Source organism: Ischnura elegans, chromosome 12, assembly GCF_921293095.1.
Source record: "Ischnura elegans chromosome 12, ioIscEleg1.1, whole genome shotgun sequence".
Lineage (NCBI taxonomy): Eukaryota > Metazoa > Arthropoda > Insecta > Odonata > Coenagrionidae > Ischnura > Ischnura elegans.
The window spans coordinates 75,120,057-75,144,812 of record NC_060257.1 but is presented as its reverse complement, the minus strand read 5'-3'; the positions used below and the strand labels follow the sequence as shown (position 1 = coordinate 75,144,812).

At 37.7% G+C, this 24,756-nt stretch overlaps 1 protein-coding gene and 1 long non-coding RNA gene across 2 annotated transcripts in view; both read right to left on the bottom strand.

The window, feature by feature from the left end:
* LOC124169426 overlaps window positions 1–24,756 on the bottom strand; it is a 313,573-nt gene that overhangs the window by 106,798 nt on the left and 182,019 nt on the right. The window lies entirely within an intron of this gene.
* Window positions 3,802–24,756, bottom strand: part of LOC124169425 — a 32,272-nt gene continuing 11,317 nt past the window's right edge. Inside the window, exons 2-5 of the mRNA XM_046548017.1 lie at window positions 13,344–13,520; window positions 12,078–12,177; window positions 10,719–10,793; window positions 3,802–4,167 (exon numbers count right to left, since the gene is read on the bottom strand). Of these exons, the coding sequence (XP_046403973.1) occupies window positions 3,821–4,167; window positions 10,719–10,793; window positions 12,078–12,177; window positions 13,344–13,520 (699 nt within the window). The 3' untranslated portion in view covers window positions 3,802–3,820. The remainder of the gene's footprint in view (window positions 4,168–10,718; window positions 10,794–12,077; window positions 12,178–13,343; window positions 13,521–24,756) is intronic.

The window sequence follows — 24,756 nt, the reverse complement described above, 5'->3', positions numbered from 1 at the left end:
CCTTCGGCGCGACCAGGACGAGACTATTCGTCGAAAATTATGTCAAAAATGACTTTGATTGAATTTTTTTACCGATAAAGATTGTTGCACTTTGAAGTTATTATATGTTTATTTTATTTTATTGATTTGGTGATAAAGTGATGTGGAGCATTGTGGCCCTCCAGACGATGTGAAATCGATATTTGGTCCTTCAACAAAAAGAGATTGAAGATCCTTGTTCTACATCCTGAAACCTCGATGAAGGAAAATGTAATTGCGAAATGTCAGCCAAAGTTATTTTCAATTAAATTTCTCATTTCAGATTATTTAAAAGAGCAAAAACAATAACTCAAGAATTTCTTTCCTAAATCGTATTAGGGTCTTGCACCATTATTTTACTTCGATAAAGGAGATGGAAAAATATTACTATCGTGCCTAAATAGAAACTCCCGTTAAAATGACACATGGGGAAAACTTATAAGATCGCATGCAAATGTTGGGGTGGCATAAAATTTACTTAAAGGCAAATATAGACCAATCCATGCATTAGCAAACTAAAAGTTTCAGCCGGGTTAAGGGATTGAATTAAGCGCAAAAGGCTATTAACTCCTAAAGTTTCTTCAAACTCATCCTCCTTAACACCTCCAAGAAGTTTCCAAGTTTTCCGTTTCTTTTTGCTACTTTCATGAAAAAATTTGCATACTATTTATTCAAACTTCAATTCTGCATTCCCACCGGTTAAGACACGAAGTACCGGTTCTTTTGGCATGCAAGGCAGAAGTTTGACCATCCTCACCTCTTAATACCTGGAATAAGTTTCTACAGAAATGAAAATTTCTTTCCATTCAATGAAGATCCAATCAAATGGAAATTGGAAAGATAAACTAATTACTCGAAAATTACAGCTAAATTTCGATTGATACGGTTAATTAATTCAACTACAATCGAGCATTTTTTCTGGAGGGGAATGGATGATCTTCAAACAATAAAGTTGTTACGTATGCAAGTAGAAAAGAGTTAACTTCCTCACTAGCAACTTTCTTGGTCAACCACTTTTCTATGTCAAAGCAATGCATGGAACAAGAAACTTAGAAAGCAGTCACGCGTACTGATGCAAATTTTAGGACTGGTGGTCAATATATGTAAGAAAGACTGGACATAGCCCGAAAGCAATGATTTGTGGATGTTTATAGGAACTAGAAATCATAAAAAAGAGAGATTTTTTATTTTATTTTTTTACACAACGATAAGGATCGATTTTATATAATTCGATTAATAAAAAAACCTCTTCAATGTTCCAAAATATTAAATATCAAGGATAAAACTCGTAGCTTAGATATTGGGAGGAAGCGATCGACAGCCATATGCTATTCACTTTGTTTTTGTGAGCTTTCGTTTGAGACCGGACACCCTCGGAAGTTTTCGCTAATGGGGTAGGAGTAGTACTGAGAGAGAGGAGCGAACATAACGTTGCCAAATGTACATAGACACCCTTGTTTGTCAATTAAAACATGTGAATCATATGTGGCCACAGGTATTTTGTCCCCGGCACCGAAACAATATACCTACTCATTTGGAAGGCATCGAGGACAAGGAGTTTGTACATATCTGGAGGCGCTGTTTCCGAATTTTGGCGCGGTCAAAGTTCCATTCTTGGTTTGATAATTTTTAGAATTCGTCTCCTAATGATATTTTGATGTGGCTAAGTTGTCCTCGGAAATTGCACTACACTACACTCCACTACAATTAGTGAAAAATACTACTACAATCACTTGTATTTCGCCCGTGATTTTTATTGGATATTTTCCATCATTCGCGATACTTCTATTAATGCATAAACATTGTTTCTGTTAGCCACTTTACTAGTGGGAATATCCTTGAAAATATACTTTATTACAGTATTTGCTAGGTTTTACGTTGGCTATTATAAAATTAAATACCAGTAAAAGTGCACGTAAAAGACTAGTTTACTCTCGTAAATTTTATTTTCAGCTGAGATAGTTGTACAACGTAACCGTGGTGATTGAGGATAATTCTTCCCTGGGAAAAAATATTTGAGACATAACTTCGGGAAGCCAATCAATAAAGTAAGGAAAAAAGTTTAATGAATGCGTTAAATTGTGAATTTTAATGATAACGAGTGTTGAACAAAAAATTCACCATTAATTATTAATCGACCCTTATGACCCTTTCTAATGTTTTGTAGGCGTTGCTTATCCAATCCAAGCACCGCATTTCTGCCAACCTTCGCTCTACGCTAGGAACCAGTGGTGCCCACTCCAGTCATCAAACCTCCTTGGGTAAAACCCAGCTTGACATTCGCCTTAACAGAAGATGGCGTGGTGGTGTAACTGATAACATAACCTGTTCAGCAATCGGGAGATCTGAGCTTGAATCCCGGCTATATATATTTATTCATACTTAGCCATATTTGCGAGTAACAATGGAACGTTTATTATAGTATCTACTTAAATGATCATTGATACTATAAAAAACGCTAAGTGAATGCTCTTTGGCCTAATTTTGGAAATAAAATTCTTCATTGAATGTACTGCGCCCTGCCATGTTCCATTAGGAATAAAAGGAAAAAAAATCTTTCTTCCAGCGAGTCAGACGGTACCCACCTATTTCATCTTTCGTTTACACCATACTCTTTCGTTTGAAACGTTCTCTTGGAACAATGATTGGGTCTCATTGATGCGCTCGCAAATGCCATTGGCCTATCCTCCCTTAACTTCCAACCCGTGCAGGGGCCAATCGAATGAGAATCTTTAATTACATTTCGGCCTCGCCTCGTGCGTTCCATTTCGATTTGGAAGGAAAGGTCGCCATTGTCGCCAACCTTTGTATTTTTTCCTTTCTGCCGCCGCATACGGAAACAACCAGTTTCACAAGGCATAAAAAGGCTTTAATAGAGCCCTAATATATTCCATTTGTCATATGAAAGCTCACTCTTTAATCCAAGGGAGAAAGTTTTAGAAATAGAAGTATGATTCATTCTTTCTGCAAAATAATTAACCTATTCAGATACAAATGCGAAAAAAACCAAGATGCAACGTTGAATAAAATTTCAAATTGAGCAGAAGTAATCACCTTGAACTAAAAATCATTGCTAACAGTCCTATATTTTCCGTAAAAAGGTAAACATTAGAAGGAAATTTAAAAATTTATTAACGTTGCACACTAATTCTGCGGAAAAAAACTCCACATGAATTCGAATCTATTAGGCAGTACGGAAATAAAAATTAATTAATATTAAGAAGGGACAATAGGATTGATAGTAAATACCAAGTTAAGACGAAGTGGGTATACATTCACCGGAGTATATCCAACAGCGAAAAGATGCATTGTAATGGTAAATGTGTCAAAATATCAAAGATAAATAACTCAGGTAGAGTGACATATAGGTTAATAGACAAGTTGCATCTTTAATACATGAATATTGGAACAATGAAATAGAAGACCCATAGGTAAATAAAAAGGAGGAATAAAAATACCCCATCGTGTCCTACGGATAAATTGTCCGTTTGTATCGCAAGCAAATGGCTATGCTATTCGCACACATTAAATTCGTTAAGAATATGTGCCATCTGTTTCTTTTGACCGGCTACAGCTTCCTTTATCAATAAGCTTCGCTTTTTTCCGCAAGAAAATTATCTCTTCGCCATGGTATCAACTTGAACCTTGCCCCATGCGACGGTATACCGATACTGAATCATCAGCAAGTACACACAAAATGAAAAAATTCTTATAGGCTAAAAAATCTCTGTAAAATAATTAGAACTTCAGGAGAAATAAATGAAAATGGCATTACTTTTTTTGTAAAAACGATAGTTTATTCTCAAGTGTCTTTCTTCCTCATGGCGTCGCTGAACATCTCGAAGAGACAGTTGAACCTCTCCGCGGCGCAGGCCTTCCTCATAGCGGCCTCCGCCCTCTTCTCATGCGCCAGCGCAACTCGTCTCTTTAAGGCCAGAGTGGTCTCCGCGCAGTCGTTCTGCCTCTCCACCGCCTCCGCCAATCGGCCGATCACCTCCGCCAGACGATCCTGCGCCGAACCCGCCGTGTCGCACGGGTCGTCAAGGAGGACTGCGCCGACACCTCCGCTGGCGCGGCCGCCCCGCGCCGAAGAGGACGTGGCGGCTTCGTAGCGCCTCTTCCTCAGGTAACGGAATTCTGGGTGGTCCACTGGAAATGAAACACACAAGAGGGATGGAGATAAGGCGTAGGGGTTTATATAAGCCTCCTTCGCAACTACTTAGAAGGTTGAAGAGGATTATCACCACTTTATATGTGGAGAAGAAAAATTGTGTCACGAAGTTTGAATCTTGAATAGCTAATGCGAGTAAGAACCAATACAAACAATGATTTTTAGGTCTGATACGCACAAAGTATAAACTACAGAAGCTTTAACCCTTAACTACACACGCCCGCGAGGATAACGCCAGTTGAGGCTTGCGGCTTTTTTGCCGCACTTTTATATTTTTGGTTTTCCAAAATACGAGGGCCGTTTTTTTTTACGCAACCCCTAAATTGGGGAAAACAACCCCTAATATAAACTTATCGCTTTTCAAGTGACTTTTACTAATGTTATCTGCTTCTGATTGAAAAAAAACTGACGTTTTAATGCAATTAGGGTCAAGAGAGAGACAAACTTCACTGGGGTTGAAAAGATTTAGGGGGTGAAAATTGAAAAAAAAAATTGAAAAAACATTAAAATAACCATTTTTCTTCGTTTTTTATGACATATGGTAGCTAATGGTAAAGTTTTTAAGGGATGAATACACTGCTCACCCCCCTATTTTGTAAGGGATCAATATAACATAAAATAAAAGAGGGGAAGGGGGGTGTAGGAGTGGTATAGGAGGGAGTTTAGGAGGTGGTATAAAGAGCTGCCACAAAAATCTGGAATATGGGTTTCCTTTAAAACCGTGGCACATCCAACAGGAAACGAAGGTAAATCGTGGCCGTTGTTCAGTAAAACAACCATTAAACTTGTCTTCGATTAGTCCATGAATAGCCTCCATTGGTCTGGATCATTCTTAATCGCTAATTCCCTCATCAGTCCTTCAATATCAGTGCAGAAAATCAGATCATCATTTTCATCATTCGTTGAAAAAAATTGACTGAGAGTTGACTGTCTGCCTGTACAGTACGAAACATTCACACTATCGGCCAAAAGATTCCACTGCTGCAAATGCGAGCCAAGAAGTTGTGCTTTACCCTTTGGTAAGTCTAAATCTTGTATTAGATTGGTAAGTCTAAATCTTGTATTAGATCACTTAGGCCCTCGTGTTATGGGATGAGGTGCCCTTTTTGACTAGCCTGGGGTTCTTCTACATCAGGGCTGTAATATTCATCTCGGTGGTTAGGACCTGCTTCCACTTCCGGTGTAGCTTCGTTCACTAAGACATCAGAATCATCGAGGGTGCTAGTAGCTTGAGCTTTAGGGATAGGAATAGCATCAGTATGCTTCACCGGGCGAATTTCTGACGGTAAATTCAGATAAATCATTTCAGGATTGTTTTTTTAATCCATAGTGTCCGTTTTGCAAAAATAGCAATACGTTAAACGGCAAGTGGGTGCAACTCAAACCATTGGCGCTCCGAAATTTAGGGAACGATTTCCCCAGTTTAGCCATTCACAAAGACTTCTATGACAACCACTGCAACAGAATTTAGGGGCCCACGATTTGTCTTGGTCACCAATTTTACACCCGAAATAAATTTCATAAGAGTTTTGCACAATTGCAGCCATCGCTTTCCTTTGGTCTTTGAACACTAAATCTCCACAGGTGTTACAAAATGAATTGGGATGATTTTTGCAGGATCGCTGAATGATCGCGAGAAAACACTTAATCGCTCGCAAAATAACACACTAAATCGGACACGCGCTAGAGAAATAAAGAAAGAACTTGGAAGATTATAACCCAACACGCAGGAAAGAGTGTGATGTACTGAATAGACCATTGGTTTATTTTATAGGTTAACATCAACAAGTGCGACTGTCAGACACATGAAGACACGTTAAAACGTGTCCAAGCGTATCAAAACATGTGGTGAATGACTTTTTAAGTTTATTTCCTTATTTCTCCCAATGTATTTACAATGTATTTCCCAACGTTTTCCGATGTATTTAATGGAAAGGTCTCTGCTCTTACATTAAAAGTAAAGAGGACAACGAAGTCAAATAATGAGGCCCCAAACGCTGTTACAATAATATTTTGACAAATCAGATTAATCAAAATATTATTGTTAATGGTTATTTTAATGGTTATTGGTAATTTTAATGTTTTTTAAAGTTTATTTTCAATTTTCACCCCCTAAATCTTTTCAACCCCAGTGAAGTTTGCCTCTCTCTTGACCCTAATTGCATTAAAACGTCAGTTTTTTCCAATCAGAAGCAGATAACATTAGTAAAAGTCACTTGAAAAGCCTTAAGTTTATATAAGGGGTTGTTTTCCCCAATTTAGGGGTTGCGTAAAAATGGAGGGTGATAGAAAAAAACGGAGGTCATTTTCGGATTCAGCGACCCAAAATTAGCCAGAAACACCCTAAATTGTAGCGGGGCATTTTTTGAACTATTTTTTTCCAGAACAGTGTTATAGCTCGATCTTCTCTTGAAAGAAGTCTGTAGGAAGGAAGATGAAAGTACATGTCGACAATGAATACTAGGGGTGTATGATAGCTTAGTGGGAAGACCGCTTGGCTGCTTCATCGAAGGGTCCTGGGTTCCTATCTCGGGTGAAGCCTTCCTACACCCCCTAACAAAATCTTCGAAGTGCATGGTGGCATAGGGAAAGAATCGTGACCCCCTACCCTGAACATGTAATATCCACACACTTGTGTCTTAGTTCGGGGTGAGCTCTACCATCCCCTATTCTCATCAATCCCTTTGGGTTGAATCGCTGCGTGAGAAAATGCCCTAAGCATTATTACGGAGATCAATGAAGGACTTGATAATTGGGTTTCTCTTTCACAAAAACTTGGAGAAGCGTATCTCGAATTGACATAGAAATTATTTATTAAAAGCTTAATCTTCTATTAAAAGTAGCCACTAGGAAGGAAGAAAAAAACTCACATTGACAAGGCATATTAGAGTTATTTACTATTTTCAGCTCCTCAATATTAATACAAAAATTAATGATACATCATGCCTGTGATAGATGGAATATAACTCGTATTTATTCAAACTATGATAAGTCAATTTATGCAACGTCAAGTTCCTGCGAAGTGATATAATGAACAGGCATACATAAACGCGCCATGGGGAACAACATACGAGGCATTGCAGTGATGAACAACTACATAATAACATTACAAAAGATTGAGCCAAAAAATCGGCAAACTAACTACTGAAGAGCCACATCACCAACATTGCAAAAATTTCCATTAAAATTGACGTAATATGTATCGTCACGAAGATCAACCTTGAGGATAGGAATCCGTGCTATTTGCAAATTTCTATTTGGCATTTTCAAATATATAATTCAATAAAAGCTAGCAGGGACACAATATATGACATTGTATGTATCTTGTAAAACATACGAAAAGAAACTAGTTGAATAAGAGTAATAATACGATTAGTAGATACGCAATTTAATTACATTCTTTCCGATACAATGACGACACAAGAGTCACATTCAGCTGAAGAACGTTGCATTCAATATCAAGCCAGTTACGACAAGAATCATATCCGTTTGAAGGCGGAACATTAAAAACTAATGTCCTATTTATTGAGTGGTGAACTTACGAGAAGTCAAGCTCCATTAGTAATTCATAGAATACACTATTTATTAGTAAATAAAATCTACAACGACCTCCGTGGATCGTACATACTTCATAAAGAAACGCACACTATTAAAGAGGATTGAACAAACAAATCAGTTGAGCTGCGATGCTAGAGGCAAACTAAATCAATTTCAACGCACTTCAATCCTCTTCTTCTCCTCCTCGAGGAGCAATTTTGTCGACGGGACAGCGTCGAAGATAAGTGGCTCCATTATATAAATTGGGAAAACTCTTGAATCCAGTGAGACGCTCTAACCCCTAGTGAGCAAGACCAGATTAAAACAACTCTTTATAGAATTTTAAACGAGATTATTAATGAAATAGTTGGAGGGGTTTCCACGGTGATATAAATTACTTCATTATTACCTTTTTCCTCTTCCTGACCTCTATATTAGGAATATGGGGTAGACCGGGGTACGGGGCAGAATGTGGTTTTGGGTTTTTTTGCGACTGAGAGGTGCTGTCAAATATCAGAGAATATTCGAAACAGATTAATCTGATATTCCTCATCTTCTACAGCATGTTGGTTTACTTATCTGAGTTTTATCATATGAACAGTGTGAATTTTAGCCGTTTTATTCCAACTTCGGAAGATTTTGTATCGATGGTAAGTCATATTCAAGCGTTTAAATAATAGTAATTCTTAGTATGTGTTTGACGTAGTACGCCTAATTAAAGTTAGTTTCGCACAGTTAAGGGTCTGAATAAACCTTATATTCGGTTGTCAGTTCCTAGGTAAGCGTTAACGTGTCTTTGGGGCAGAACGGGTGGGGCGGAACGGGGAAGTAAGAAAAAATAGAAAATGGAAAAAATAGGAAAGGATGGGAAGAGACAGCTCAATGTTTATACTGCAGCGATTTTCATTATAAAATAAATTGAGGGCTTTGTTGCTTGTTCCCTTTCTATGAAATTGGCAAACAACTCGTGTGCAGGAGTGGATAGCGAAGCAGATGATTCCGTACTTGTAAGTAAAAGTGTACCACGGCTAAAAATTCATTCAAATTAAAAGATTTGAATGAATTTTTCAAAGGTTGTGAGAATCTTTTTTAATATGTATTAAGATTAATTTTTAATCATCAACACAATTTATATGTGAAAATAATAACTAATAGCGCAATTGTTCAGAATAAGGGACGCAAGAGAGTTACGAAGTCCACCTATCCATTCAAGCACAAAGGAATAGAAGCTCAAAAAGCGAAAAGAGCAATTTCTTAAAATCCCTTGTAATATTAAGACCATCAAAACGATTTTAAGGAATCTTACCAATTACAAATCCTATGATCAAATAGAAATATAAAAATGTATTAACCTTTTGAATACACTTCGTAACACAATGATTCGCTACACGGTAATAGCAATGATTTGACAAATTGAGCTACACCTCGATCAACGCTACCGACTCTAAAATAACCGAATTTAGCGTTCATCATCTATTAAAAGGAGTAATAATAATCTTAGGACCCCGAAGAAACTAAATTTCAAGCCACAAGGACCTTAAAGCAGTCAACTTGGAGCAGTTTAAAAAAAAAGATGGTTTTTTTCCATCCACTTTAATGAGAAGCCGAGTTATCTTTTAGGCGATATGAGGCATAAATTGTCGGCTGTTAGATATCGAAGATACTAAACGCGTTACTTACATGGAAAGAGCACGATGAGAGGCTACTGTTTGCAAACGAGTGGAGCAAATTCAGCTTATCGCCAAAAAATAAGAAAATGTCAATGAGAGACGAATCCCAGAGAAAACATTAAAATCTCATTAGAAAGATGGAATGACGGAGAATGTCAATTAAAGATGAAGCCTGGATAAAATGTATTTTTAACTCGCTAGAAAGACGGGATGTAGAGACAAATCGTATTTCCTGGCGATAATTGACACTCGAAGACGTGAAGAACCTGTTGATTCTCTCTCGGTGTCTAATGCTTTGCTCCCACCACTGTCCTCTGTACACCACAGGTTGGCCGCGTAACATACTCTGAGAAAACATGCTACCGAGCTACTTAATAATTTACGGCCGACGATTTTTGTTTCTTACCGCCTAGGAGATAGCACGGCCGGTCATTTAAGGGGATGAAAATGCATCTTTTTCGAAATTGAAACAAGGTGACTCACTCCAGATCATGATTTGTTGCAGCAAATAAAAAATTAATTCCATCGGATCATACATTAAGGATGCGTCTTTTAGACAAAATTTTATATTTTTGTAAGATAAAACCCTTGTTTTTCTTGACGTTCCTGGAATAAATCTGTGGGGGAATAATTACAAATACATGAATGCTCATATAATTCTTCAATTGTACGTTTTTACGGTACTTGTAAAAAAGTACCATTAAGAGTTAACCCCTGAAGACGATGGCAGACTCAGCCATTGAAACGTCGGGAGAATTAACCCAATACCACACACACCCGGTGGGAATCCCGAGAAATTTTTCATCAAATTAAGTAATGGTTTTGCTAGTAGCGGGCCCCGTCGTCCTTCATGGCGGCGCGGGTTTTTGCCTATCCCCTCCCTTCCTCCCCTATACTCATCCCGGAGGCATCGATGGGCTCCTATCGCGGCGGCGCCTCCCACCCTTTTCCTTCCCATCCGCTCCCCTCCCCAAGTGTCCGGGGGTATCAATTGAATTATTGGGTCCCGGCCCCGTTGTGTTGTATCCTTTAAAGGACCGGCTCAAGGGAAGTCCCAAGTGGGGCCTTCATCGAATGAGGGCCCCCCTTAGGCATCAGCTATCAAGGATTAATATCTCGACAAAAATTTTCTCCACTCTGTATAACGTAAATTCCATAAAAATTATTTTTAAACGAAACAAAATGGGTTGTTTTGAGGCACTGTGCGTCGCCCACCCAAAAATCGTTTCGATACTTCACGCCATAATAGATGGCCTAAAAATGAGGTATTTAAGCTTCACCAAAAACAATCTGAAAAGAGGCATGCTGATCATATACATTACCTAAAGGAGATCCATCTTGAAGCCTCGAATTCGGGAGACTCATTTCAGTGGTAACATTATCTATTTCTAGGACACCTGAAAAAGATTAAATGCGATTAGAGATAAGTTAGCAGAATTCAGACATAAAGCCTCATAATTTACCCCATTCTCTTGCGAGAAGTGAGACATTCAAAGATTCGGCCTCCATTGGCAAAAAAATCAAGTACCGAGGTCAGATGAAAAATATTTCGGAGATAAATCTTCAAAAGTGAGCACAGCGCTCATATTCACAATCTAGAAGTCCGGTAAACGGGAAAAGGTTTTAGCATTAAGATAATTTTCGGATTATTTCCCCATACCTCATTTATTACGCATCAATAAATTGCATATTGTGACAAATAATATCTTCCACTTTATTAAGTTATCTCTGCATGAATTATATGATTAATAAAATAATTGCCCTTTTCCAACTATCTTTCGATACGTTTAGAGTTGGGAGCCTTTAAAAATCATTATTCAAATTATAAAATAATGGGGTAAAAATGTTTTCACTACATGGGAAATGAGAAATTTTCTCAATTGATAATTTGTGTAAGCTATTAATCTTCGCAATGAGCCACAATATGAAACTACACACTTAATTTAACATTTACCGACCTAGGTTTTGGTAGCTCAGTAATATTTTCTAAGTAATTAATTGCGAAAAGTAATTATATTACAAGGATACGTCAAAACCTGGTTTGAAGGCAAAAACAAGCACATAAATGACATCCTATCGTCGTAAGCACCTTGAGGCACGAGCATTAATATCTTCACTGTTTGAGAGAACAGACAATAGACAAAGAATCAAATTCAACAGTCAAAAGAAAAAAATTAAACAACACAAAAATGGTACCATCACAAAAATGTGGACTATGCCGAACCACATTTAAATATATTCAGTTTTCTTTCCTGAATTGCCAAATCAATAGGATTGAACCTCCGGTTTTTTTTTAATTCTAAGGGAGGCGTTACAGTTTTAAGAAAGAAAAGTAACCGTTGGTGATAGAAGTTACTTTTTCCCAATCTATATCTTGATTTTGAAATTGTTAAAAATAATTCCATTTAACCACAATATTCCCATAACTGAGGAAAAATTCCCATTTTGTAATAGCCTTTTTTTAGCAATCAAACTTTTTTTCTGTAGCTCGTGTGCTATATAAACAGTTCTTACTAAAGCAAAAAAATTCACTATCAGTTCCAAACTTAAATGCAATTTTTGTGTCATTATTAATAACCCTAGCGACGGGCGTTTACTGAAACTGTGGTCGTAGTTATCCATCAAAACGCTGACTAAAGGCCATGGATATGTGTCCAAGAAGTATACGAAGATTAACTTACAATTAGGGGCAGCCACTTCTAGGCATGGAATGTTGTCAGACCCGAAAGGAACTTCAACCGTCATATTCTCTTCTTCCTCCTCTTCTTTGCACGTAAACTGCTGCAATAGGAGAAGACAATTAGTTATTACTTCAAAGAAACATCATAACGTTCAATATCAAGGAATCATAACAATTTGTACGCATCACTCGATTTATTCTCAATACGTATTCAAGACACGTTTAAAGCTTTTGCTTTCATCTTCAATTACTTCTAACTACGTATTTATTCTTAATTATATTAAAATAAATTATAATTTTCGCACAAAAAACTGAGGAGAATTTTTCGAATTTGAAATATAAGCAAATATAAAAAAGTCCACTCTATATATTCTAACATTTTAAGGTGATAGCCAGTAGGGTACCAGGGAATTTCGTTCACAGGGGGGTCCAAAACCAGGGGGAAATATTTTGAAAACAGGGTACTAATTCAATGCTTTTAAACTAATTTCAACACTTCTCATGATCAAAAAAACTTAATTTGTCATAGAAATCTGTTGAAATTTCATGATTTTTCAATATTTTGTTTTCATTTATGAAGGAAAGTAATTGTGCTTTCATATTTAGGGGGTTCCGGATACCCCAGTTCTCTCCCGGTGATAGAATAGCAAAATTTAAAGTTTCAGGCGTCTCTTTGTGGAAATTAGTACTTGTCATGGATAACTTTCTTCTTTATAAGCCAAGTAAGGTCATTTTAGGATGTTACGTGCGAATTGAGTCTCTTTTAGAGTATAAGTCTCTTATATTATTGTAATTTCCGCACAAACTACAGAGGAATTTTTTCTAAGTGACGTCAGTGGCGTCACTATGGGGGGGAATGAGAGGATAGATCCCCCCCTAACTCATGGAGAAATTAAAAAAAAATATATTTTAAACTACTGTCTAGTTTCCGCATTTAATAACAGCATCTGCTTAAAGTTAAATTTTTAGTGTCAAAATGCTGTAAAATGTATGTCCTGGCATGTCATTTTTCAAAACATTTCCTGGACCCCGTCGCATTCGGGGGGGGGGGGGGGGGGGGGGGGGGTCGCCACCTCAGGCCATCCTATCCCCCCCCCCCCCAAAGCATATTCCTAGTTACGCGACTGCCAAGTGACATTAAGTCTTTTTAGATCTTGCAAACCGATTGAGTCTCTCTTTGGATTTCCATCTCCATAACTAGGCCAGCCAAGTTAGTTTGTTGCAAGCAAGGATTCGGACCAGCCTTCCAAATGATGCACTCACTCACCCCGATTTCCGGCACCTGGTCCGGCCTGCACATTTCTGTGCTCCCGATGAGGTCCAGTATCCTCCTCTGGATGCTGTTGAGCACTTCGTTGCTCCCGATCCGCCCGGCCGTCTTGGTCGGATCGTACCGCATCCGTGCGAACTTCTCCCGCGCCTCCCGCTTCATATCAGCCCAAGTCTGCGGCGAAAAGACTGACAGTAGTCATCGAAACGACAGAACATAGATATGAACATCATAATTAGACAAATAGAGTTTTTCTCTTCCTATTGACCTCAATTGTTTACGTTGATTATTGTCTTAAAGTCTGGTTACACTATGCATTAACCGGTGCGAGTTAATGTCTAAAGGCCGCTATACACGGGGCACGGAATTGCGCAGGTTAGAGCTGCATTAATTTCTAAAATGTAGTGGAATTGCGCGAAGGCATAAACGAAATTAGAACGGGTTATTTTGCCGTCTCGCATCCACGCATTCTCGCATGTGTTCTAACAATTCACCGCTTTACACGACGCAATTTTGACTGCGCCTGAAAGTTTGGAGGCGGGGTAGAGTCCTCGCCTGCCACAGAGGAGGTCGCGGGTTCGAATCCCGCATGAGTAAGTTACCCCTATCCAGGGAATAGTTGCTTTGTCAGTTAAATTGTTAACATTTTAATAACCCCAATGTAAAAGGCCGTATAGAGCTGTTTTCAATGATATAAAAATAATAAAACAATAATAATAATTCATTCGTACATGTTACTTTACACAAAAATCGTTCTCGCAAACAGACATGAACTCGTGCGGCTTAATGTACCGTGTAACCAGTACTTTATAATGTAGGCCTGTAAGACGTAAATGGAAATTTTTTCCATTGTTTCGGTATAATTATATACCTCCATCCACATTATTAATGCTACGAATGAATATGATTACATTAATTTGATACATTAAGTCATGAATGGTTATTAAAATGCTTTTGCAATAATAAAATAAAAAAGAATTCAATTGTACATTAACTAAAAACATGAGGCAAGACTTTTGACGCACTTGTCAAAATATCAAAATTCTTGCATGTTACTTGACCTACACTAGTAGACACTAATCAACATAATTAGACATTAACATACCACCATACTATCCCACTTCTGTAACCAATGATAGACAAAAAAAATACATGCACTGTTCATACCGGAGAAAAGGGTCTTCCTGGTGCAACAATTTTCAACCATTGAAGACGATAATAATATTTTAGTAACATCTTCTTCTCTAAATTAACTTCCTTTGCCAGCCCATATGAGGAACCTTAAACAGAGGTAAAACTCACTTAGACCTTCCTCTGCACAAATAAGAAAGTCCTAGCGACTGAGAAAAATCGCTCGAGTGAGCCCATCGTAACGTCAGTAACATGGGTTATCTCGGGTACCTACAGGTAAGCTCATATTTTAAGCTTGTTTGGACAAGGGGTTAAGCACGCTACGTAGCAATTCGTATGACCTTGTTAAGTAGAAGACCACTAGAAGTAGACCATTTTTAGACCCACCATACCACTGATTCACTGAAACACGCAATGCCCGGCGATCGATTGAATAAAATGAATGTTGAATTTACTGGATAGGGAAATGAAATTAATTATTGAAACGGGCCGTTGTAATTGATTATATTTTACAAACGAAAGCTTGATTAGCGGAAAAAATTCACACTTGCCTCAAAATTCTATAAACTGGATGCAAGTTGTAACTAATATACGAGTACAAGTACTAGTCCATAGAAAGAAAAATTACGGCATTGAAAAAGCCCGTCCATATCAACTCGTAATAAAAATCATTAATTTATTCACAAATTATACTTTTTTCATAGAAATATTGTAAAAAAATATTCACGAATCCAAATATTTTAAAGTTATTATAAAGTTAAAATAATGAGCACAGTTAAATAGTACTAAATTCCCGGTCAACGATAATTTTTTTTTTTACTCTTGTCCGATACATTCATATATATCCACTATATTCATGCAAGGGAACATAATATTTTCACAATATCAGCTTCTACAAATAAACTTCCTTTGCCGTAGTCTATCACTTCCAAGAAAAATGAGTTTAACAAGAAAATAAAGATGGATGGCCATTAAAAATATGCGTTCATGATTGTAACCAAACCACACGACATCATTGACGGGATAACTTTTGGAACAATAAGCGAGGGGTTCATTTAGTATAAAATTTCACCCCAGTACATAACAGCAATATACGGAGGGTGTTGCCAAAAAAGGAGCTTGAATTCGAAAACTTCGCCAATAAAAATAAGCCTTGGTTTTCATACTTCGAAAAACGCTTTGAAGACAAAAAAATTGGAAATGGAAACCCAATTTCCACGATTAATTAACTTCCTTCTTTATCCTCAAATTACTATCAGTAAAAATGCATTCATTTAATACTACTGAATAAATATTTTAAAATCTTTTTATTAAGATATTTATTTTAAAATAAATATCTTTATAAATTAAAATACTCAATAAAAAATAAATTAATTTAAATACTACATATCTCCAGTCAATTTTCAGTAAATATTTCTTTAAAAAATTAAAAAAACTTGCAGCGGAGATAGCCAGTGTTTTTCGTTTAAAAAATTGAGTTTAATAGTGCATATGTAATATACTTTTAGTACATAGTAATATGCGATTAAAATGATTTTTCACTGTTTAACTCTTAAATTTTCAATAAAAAATACCTTGAAAATAAATAAAGGAGCATTTGAAATCAAGGAACACCCAATTAACGTAAGGTAACCGGTAACTAAGAAAAGGTCACTACAATGACGCAGGCGAAGAGAGCTTTCTGCCAAAAGATGAATCTTCTTACAGCTGAGAATACAAGCAAGGAATTATAGAAATACTTCACCAGATGCAACATATTGAGCATGTTTCTCTACGCAAGCGAGGCTTGGACGTTGACAAGAAGCAGAAAAGTCAGGAGTAGAACCATTCGAAATACGGTGCTACCAAAGAATGATGAAGATAAAATAGATCGACCAAATAACTAGTGAGGAAGTGCTAAGAAGAGAGGGAGAAAAAAGAATCCTCCTGAAAATCTTAAGCAGAAGACGAGACAACTTAGTTGGTCACATTTTGAGGCACGATGGTCTGATGGAAGCTATCGTGGAAGACAGGTGGAAGGGAAGAAGAGCAAGGGATGTAAATGAGATGTAAAAGAGAAGAAATACTGGTGAAATCTCCTCGGGTTTTCCATCGAGTGAGTTATCTGTAGGCCGACGTTTCGATAGCTACCTCTGCCATCGTCCTCATGGCCGGGAAAGAACAAAAATCATACATGAGAATGAATACGTCGCTATAAAAAAGCTAATCGATTGGTGAGCGGAATGGAGAGTAGCGTCTAACAAATTTTAGAATTATTTTACGAGTAATGACGATGGTATTAAGCATTAAGTATGCGTGCGCGAAAAGTGCTAAATTAATTGAGGGACTGAGGAGCCAAGGGGTACAAGTTGTTTTTTTATTCTAAACAGAGTTAAGCATTGCAATTAGGTTAAGAAAACTAACGAGATCGACAAGATATTTTGTAGTACATTTGATTTAACATTCGATGCCAGCATAGAGCAGAGACTCACCGCATCCCTTCGTCATTATGTCTTCATTTATTTCTTCTATCAATTACTGTACCCAACTCTGTTTAGTGAAAGAAATCACTTGTACCCCTTTGCTCCACACCCCCTAAATTATTTCTCTGGATTAACCCTTGAATATTCAATCAAAAACAAATAAGAAACATTAATAGAGGACAATTGTAAATGAAGGAGCCACGAGTTCACGTAAGCAAGGTAATCCGCAACTACTGTCACGCGAAAACATGAATGCAACACCAAGACTAGCCAAAGAATTTACTGCCTCAACGTAGCGTTATCATGAAGAAGGCGTGACGTATTTAGCCCGGGTGGCATGACCAACATTCGCCCCCGTCGCGGTGGGCTGGCCACGTATCGAACGCCGGCATTTAATGGGTCAGTGGTGCCCCAGGGTAGGAAGGGATTGCCCTCAAGAAAGATGGCCGGTTTCCCCGCATAATGCCTTGCTGGGCCGTGAGGCGATTAGTTTTAACGATTGGCACCGAGTGGTCACTCCGAAGGACTGAGTCGTCAGTCCCATTTGCAGTACGAAACTCATGGCGGAAAACATTTACAAAATATGAAATGCGGTGCCGCTGAAGAGGGATGAGGAGGATCAAATGGATCGATCGAGTAAGTGATGGGTAGGTCTTAAGAAGAAAAGGAGGAAAGAGAAGCTTGATGAGAACCTTGAAGACGGAATTACAAAAAGTTTGAAATTATTGGCGCATATATTTGCGTCGTCGGAGTAAAATATGTTTTTTTTTAAGAGGAAACTTTAAATTAACAATTTGGGATAAACAAGATACAATTGAATGCAATAAAAAGATTGAAGCAATGGCATTTAAGAATTTTTGGATTTTGAACATATTTTTTCAGCCAAACTAGCATTTTATTTTGACATAACTTTTCATTTTTTTAAGTTTTACATATAAATTTGCGGCTGCCGATAGACGTTTGTCATTTTTTCCAATTGTTTTCTTTTTCATTTGAAAATTAAAATTGCAACTTTTTAACCTCCGATTATAAGGAAGTTAAAATATAGGAGATACACTCATCCACAAAAGTCAAGGATATCCAATGCAAAACAGCAACAACACCGACTAGGATATTGTTGCCTGATTCGCGAAGTCCAAGGAGGGGATCGCAGCTACGCGCCCCGGATAAAATACGTGGGGAAAATATGGTGTTCTGCAGAGCTTGTCCAAAAAAATTAGCGCCGTTAAAGATCAGAGAGCACATAAGGAAGAATAATAGGCCAGATCGCAAACTTTAAAGGGCCAAGCAAAACGAGCAGGTGACAAACATGGGCAATTACCATGGCCCAATTTGGCAATCAACCATTTTAGAGGAAAATTGCTGATAGGGATAGCTTCACTTTGCGCATGTCATAAACTTGGAATACTATCTTTGAAACACCAAAAACATTGTTTATTTTGCTATCGGATGAAATTAATGCAAACATTTCAGTAAAATGAGCACTACTTAACAATTCGAAAAAAATAGGTTGGCTATTGAATTTTTAAATAAGTAATTATCAAGAAACATACCAGACAAAATGGGTGACTAGGAATTTTCACTTCAAAATCTATGGAAGTACTCCGTAAAATGGATATCTATGAATTTTCACTTTAATATTTAGGACAGTACTCTGAGAAATGAATATCTAGGAATTTCAGAACAAATATCTAGGAGAATATAGTACTATACGGATATTAAGAGACGTAAAAGATCACCTGTTGCTCGCAACGTCCTTATGCAAGCAGCTGAATTCTTTTATTTCCGCAGTGAATAATGTTTCTGCTGCACCATTTTCTCAAGATATTTCGCAGTGAGCCAGGTTCTAAATTACCCCTGACATGCACCACGGATGTTTCCTGTCAAATTAACTCACCTTCCCGTGTTCAGAGGTCGTGCATACAATCCTCCTGATCGATGGTTCTGGCTCACTTCATTCCCTGACGTAAAGGGATTACGTCAGCTGTATACAGCTGAATAGGAGTGCCATGCATGATGGTTAGAGATACGAGAAAATCGCACTTTCATATTTATTTTATCGCATTTTGTATCGTTTATTTTTTTTATTTTCACAATTAGGCAGATGACGATAAAATGTAGTGAAACTCAGCTATATGACAAAATACAGAATATTTTAAATAACTATGTTGTAGAAAAATAATAAATTAATAAATAAGACCTATAATGGCGGAGGTGTAGCTTGTCCGCGCCCACTCGTTGTTCGCGGCCACGTAGAGTCCTAGCTGGTCAGTCGCTCACATGCTTTAAGCGGTGAGAGTTGGCGGAGCATTTAAATTGCACTAGGCTTAATATCTACGATTTTGCCGTCGAAAAGGCAAATTTGCGCAAAAATATCATAAAAGTCCAGTCATCGCATCTATATCGCATTTATTTGCGCACATCGCATCTGTATCCCATTTATCGCAAATGCGATTTACACGCATCTCTAATGATGATAAACCCACTGAATGACCCTTTACCTTAAAAGGCAAAAATAAGAAAAGGACGGACCATAGTACACGTTTCTCAGTGAATTGCGGAACTATACAAAATTATGCTAATCCGCATCTATGTACTACCCCGCTAGCTGCCTCAATTGGCATGTGGCAGGATGTATTAGGACACCAGCCGTTTGAAAATAAAAATGAAATGCTCTAGCAAAGTTCCGACAAGCATTTTTTAAATTAGTTTATGGTTATGGGGTAATACGAACTCCCATACCTATCCGTTCGGGAAAATATCACACTTATATTATCATTTCTGTCGGACCTGGAAATAGAGTGGAGTTCTACAAAGAACTACCCAAGATATTTCTGCGAAAATAACTACATATCCATTTCTTCAGGTATTTTCCCAGATATTTACTTATTCTATTATTCAGTTTCCAACCTCTAATATGAAGTTCTCCGTGTCGCTTTGAAAGCTATCTATCCATAAATTCTCAGTCAATCTCCTCCCATTGCTCAAGTATCCTCCAAGCCTCTAACGGGACCCTAATTCGTTTAACATGTGTATCTATAGGTTTTAGCCTTCTTTATTTAGGTTTTAGTTTCCCAAAAGCTGAATTACAGTGGAATTGTTGGCATTACACCAGCACGTGACTGCCTCCGTAAAGAAAATATCATCCCTTTAGACGCTGCGAGCCTCTTCAAAGCTAAGCGAAATATTTGCGTCATTTTGTCTTGCATAATATCGTTATAATATTTTTTTTCAAGGACGATTCCGATGTTAAAAATAATTATTAGTATGTAGAGCATGTAGATCATTTAGAAAATGCTTATTTTTATGAACACACCTATTGAGTCAAGATTTGCAAGATTTTATAGACACAAGCTTCTATTTACTTAAAATTAAACATTAAATAACTTACACTTCGTGATGAATACAAAATTAAGGGCCATTTACAACCGCTGCAGCGGTTCCAAGAAAAAAGCGCACCGCTTTTAAAGGAGTAGAATCATTTTCTTCTCATGAATACGTTATAAATGACCCTAGAAAATAAAAAAAATAATTAAACTTATTGTATATCTTGCCCTAAAATTTAAGGGATTACTGTAGAATTTAGGAATAATCAAGTATGACGTGAACAACGGGTATACTCGATATTTCAGGGAAATGATATCTTTATCAAACCTCACCCCATATTCAACAATCCTCCTCCTCCCCCTGTCGGCTCAAGTGAACGGAGCCAACGATAGCAAACCATTCGACCATAAATTCTACATTATCGCGTTTCCCACACTCAAGAACGAGGGCAAATAGCCGTCAAATGCCCCCACCACTACTTCCCCGGGCCCATTCGATATCGAGACCGACATAAAACGCCGCGCCTCCAAGCAACAGGAAAATCGATCCTAAACGAAAAAATAAATTAAGAAAATAAATGAAAAGCGGAACGCGTCTTAAACATAATGCCAATCCGACCTCTAGAATGCTCAACAGGCGTCGATGAGGGAAAAAAGCCATTTCCTTCCGTCATTCATTCCGCCGGAACCGAAAGATGATGGAAATAAAACGCTTAAAAAGGCGAAATTGGAAAAGGAATTTATTCTCAACGATGCCTGTCAAGGATGTTTGACGAACACAAAAGACCTCACGACGAATCGATCAGTATATCGCTTCGTCGCTATCGGTTTATTTTCCGTTCGTAATGGTTCGTACATCTCTCGGGCTTATAAACGTATGGATTGAGCGCTAGTGACGTTTTTGAGAATAACGTGAAACTGCATTAAAGCATCCCTTTTCTTTCATTCATTTATAACGAATTTATGATAGATTAAACTATTGGTCATGGGCATTTATTACTTGATCACTCGACCGAGCAATTTTCCCATTTTTCAAGCAAGATTTTACATGACAACCCAAACTTTTCAGTAACATCTAGGATCATCGGCGCACTTGATGATGAAGTATTACATTTAAGGAAGCATTTACAACTGCTAACTATAGCCTTACACCTACTTTAACTATATATATACTTAAACTTACTTTACCGTTACTTCGCCGGCCTCGGTGGCGGCCGGGTAACGTCCTCGCCTGCCAAACTAGAGGTCGCGGGTTCGAGTCCCGCCTGGGTAGCTTGCCCCTATCCAGGGCATGGTAGTTAGTGTACGTTTAGAGTTGTTAAATTTGTTGAATACCCCGGTATAAAATGACCAATAAGAGCCGTATCCAGTGGCGGATACAGATGGGGGGCGCAGGGGGCGCCCCCCCCCCCCTTGCGGGTCCGCATGTATTGCCGAACATTGCAAAACCACAATTGTAACTTTTTTATATCATAAGATGGCATTGTCTTTTACATGTTTATAATCACTTTAAATAAAATTTTCATATACTCTGCCTGTGACTTGATCATCTTTTATTACGATAAAATTAAAGACAATTCAAGATATGTTGCGCCCCCCCTTGAGTTTTTTCTGTATCCGCCACTGGCTGTATCCGGTGGTTTGAGAATAAAATAAAATATATAAATATTACCTTAATTATAGACGATATTAAAAGAAATCGCTGACACAGCTACGATTATTTTCATCAAGTCATCGTGCCTCATAATGTGGCCAACTAAGTTGTCCCGTCTTCTCATTAAAGTTTTTAGAATAGTAGGACCAGTACAGATGAAACGGTTAAAAGAAGTCATTTCAATGTCCATTGTAGTCACACCTATATCTACTCCTAGCGCCAAAAAGGACCAGGAAAACTAACCGCGGTTAGCACGTGCATTCGTTCAAATTTTTATGCAATGATTGGCACACCAACACGGGTTTCATATGACACATAGACTATTTGATTATACCCATCAAAGGTCGCCTTTAGAGCTCCCTTTTATCGTGCTGGAATCACGGCTTTTTTAGCAGCCCATACTCGTGAAGCCAATCATCGCTCAATTACGAGTCAATTATTTTTTTCATTCATCCTCTAAAAGCCCACGAAACGACAACACTCCCAGGTAAAAAGGCCTTTTTACGGACAGCAGGAGATCAAATAAGATTACATCCACTTATTGAGTGTCACATAATGTAATCAGCTGCCCAAGACCCCGGAATTAAGGGATTCGTGAACTCAGCTGAGAGAAATAAAAATTTTCTCGTGCGAACGGAAGTTTGCGTTGGGAATATCAAGCTAAAACTTTGCATATTATTGCCATATGAATGGGCTCGTAAATAATTTGGGAATTATCTACTATGAAGTACCCATAAAACAAATTCATAGCTAGCTATCCCTCTTAAAATTGTATTGGTTCGGTTAAATAAGCCATGAGATGTAGGCGTTGTGCCCCCATATGATTATTTCTATGGAGCCCTCTTAAAATGTAAAAAAACGGAAGTCGAGATGAGGATATCAAGCTAAAACTTAGCATATCATTCCCATGTAAAATGGGCTCACAAATAGTCCCCAGAAATCAGTGCTTAATATCGGCCGTAAGCACTGAAACAGTGTACTGGCATCTCTCAGAGATAACTAGGCTATTTCAAAAAAGCCATCGTTTTTTTATAATTGGTAAAATATGATGTCTCATTTTAACCTTTATTACAAGTTGAAAAATTTCGGAATTTTTAGGGGTTAGGGACGGCTTATCTTTGAAAATCATGTGTGCAATAAATGCGTGGGTATGCGTTCCTTTATCCAAATTAAAAAATTAAGCCTCTCCACAAATTCTATTTGTCCAATAAAAAAATCGAGTGCAGGCCGTTAGGTTGAGTGATAAAAAAATCAATCTTTGCCAACGCTTTGGAATCTGATGAATTCTATCATAAAGGATTCATAGAAAGAATCGTGTGAGGGTAAGACACCTATATCTCATTGCTTATTTAACTATTGCTTATTTATTGTTCCTAATCGCCTCACATCACTTCCATATGCTCCTCCTGCCTTGGCTATGGGTATAAATACTGAGAGAGGTCTAGTTGTATCACCTTGAAAATGACATAATATGTCGAAGCCATGGTCGGTAGTTGAAAACACTCCTTTGACGAATGAAAATCTTTTTCACTCTCCCTCACCATTACTGGCAATACAATTTCAATAACCGAGACACACATAAAATAGCAATTTTATCCATGAAGTGTTAAAAGCCATTCTCCGCCGACCCCATTTCGCCATGTATGTGTTGTTGGACCTTAGATTTCCAACCTTCCCCGTTGACCCCGAAAAAATCTTTGGAATCCAAATGTTTTTAAATTTTCCACCAACCCTTTACACACAACATCAACTAAATGCTGTACTCCCTCCCCTTTCACACCATAAAAGAGTAATAGAAGGACACGGGGTCAACCACCCAGGAGAAGAAGATCATCTAGACGAGGACTCCATCCCGACGACCACAACGCGAAAGAATACTGAAGACGAGCGGGGTACCCTCACCCACCCCAGAACCTTTCTCTCCCCTCCCATCCGGCTCCTCTCCGAAACCCTAAAAAACGACCCTTTTTCCCATAACCTTCAATATCCCTACTTCTCGACACCCATACCCCATCCGCAACCTTACCCCCCCCCCCCTTCCAAGCACCAAGACGTAAGGAAGAACTCACTTATGCTGTACTTAATTATGTTGTTCTTAACAGCGAAACGTATCTTGTCAAAATAAAACCCAAACGTGGAAATATTGCAATGTCCAACTTTACAAATACCTATTACTAATAGTCAGTAGTTGAGTTTTATATTTAAGCGCAGTTTATTTTGATTTATCGAACTTCCACCGAGTCAAGCCTCAAACGATGTCATACCCTAAAATCGATACAATTTTAAGAGGGATATTTACGACAGAATTTTTATTTGGGTACAATTATTTGTGATTCGTATTTGGATGAATACTCCAGCATTTAGAATGTTAATTGTGTGAAATTTTAGTTATTTTATAAATATATTTTATTGATATTGACCTGTGCAGAATCTGAGACCCTAAGGGACTACTAACCTTTGTTGAATTGGGGTGGAATGACTCAGCGTCTGGCCGCATATATTCATTAAGAGCAATTTATATTCAGCGGATACAAATTGTATCAGATTAGGTTTTTGTAAAATCCGTGAACAGGAAATAACAAGGGGGACTAAAGGTTTATCTTAGTTTACCATCTTTGAAATGCGGATTATATATTGGACTTTATTGGACTTTGATTATATTAAATATACTATTTTCCATGAACGTTCAGACATGATGAAATAAAATCACTATGATCCACTACTCATGTATCATAGATTCGTGGATTTGTTTCAATCCAAATAATCACGTTTTTCTATAATTTCGTTCTTTGTGAACAATTTGAAGAATGGAGTCATTATCATGAATCAAATTACTT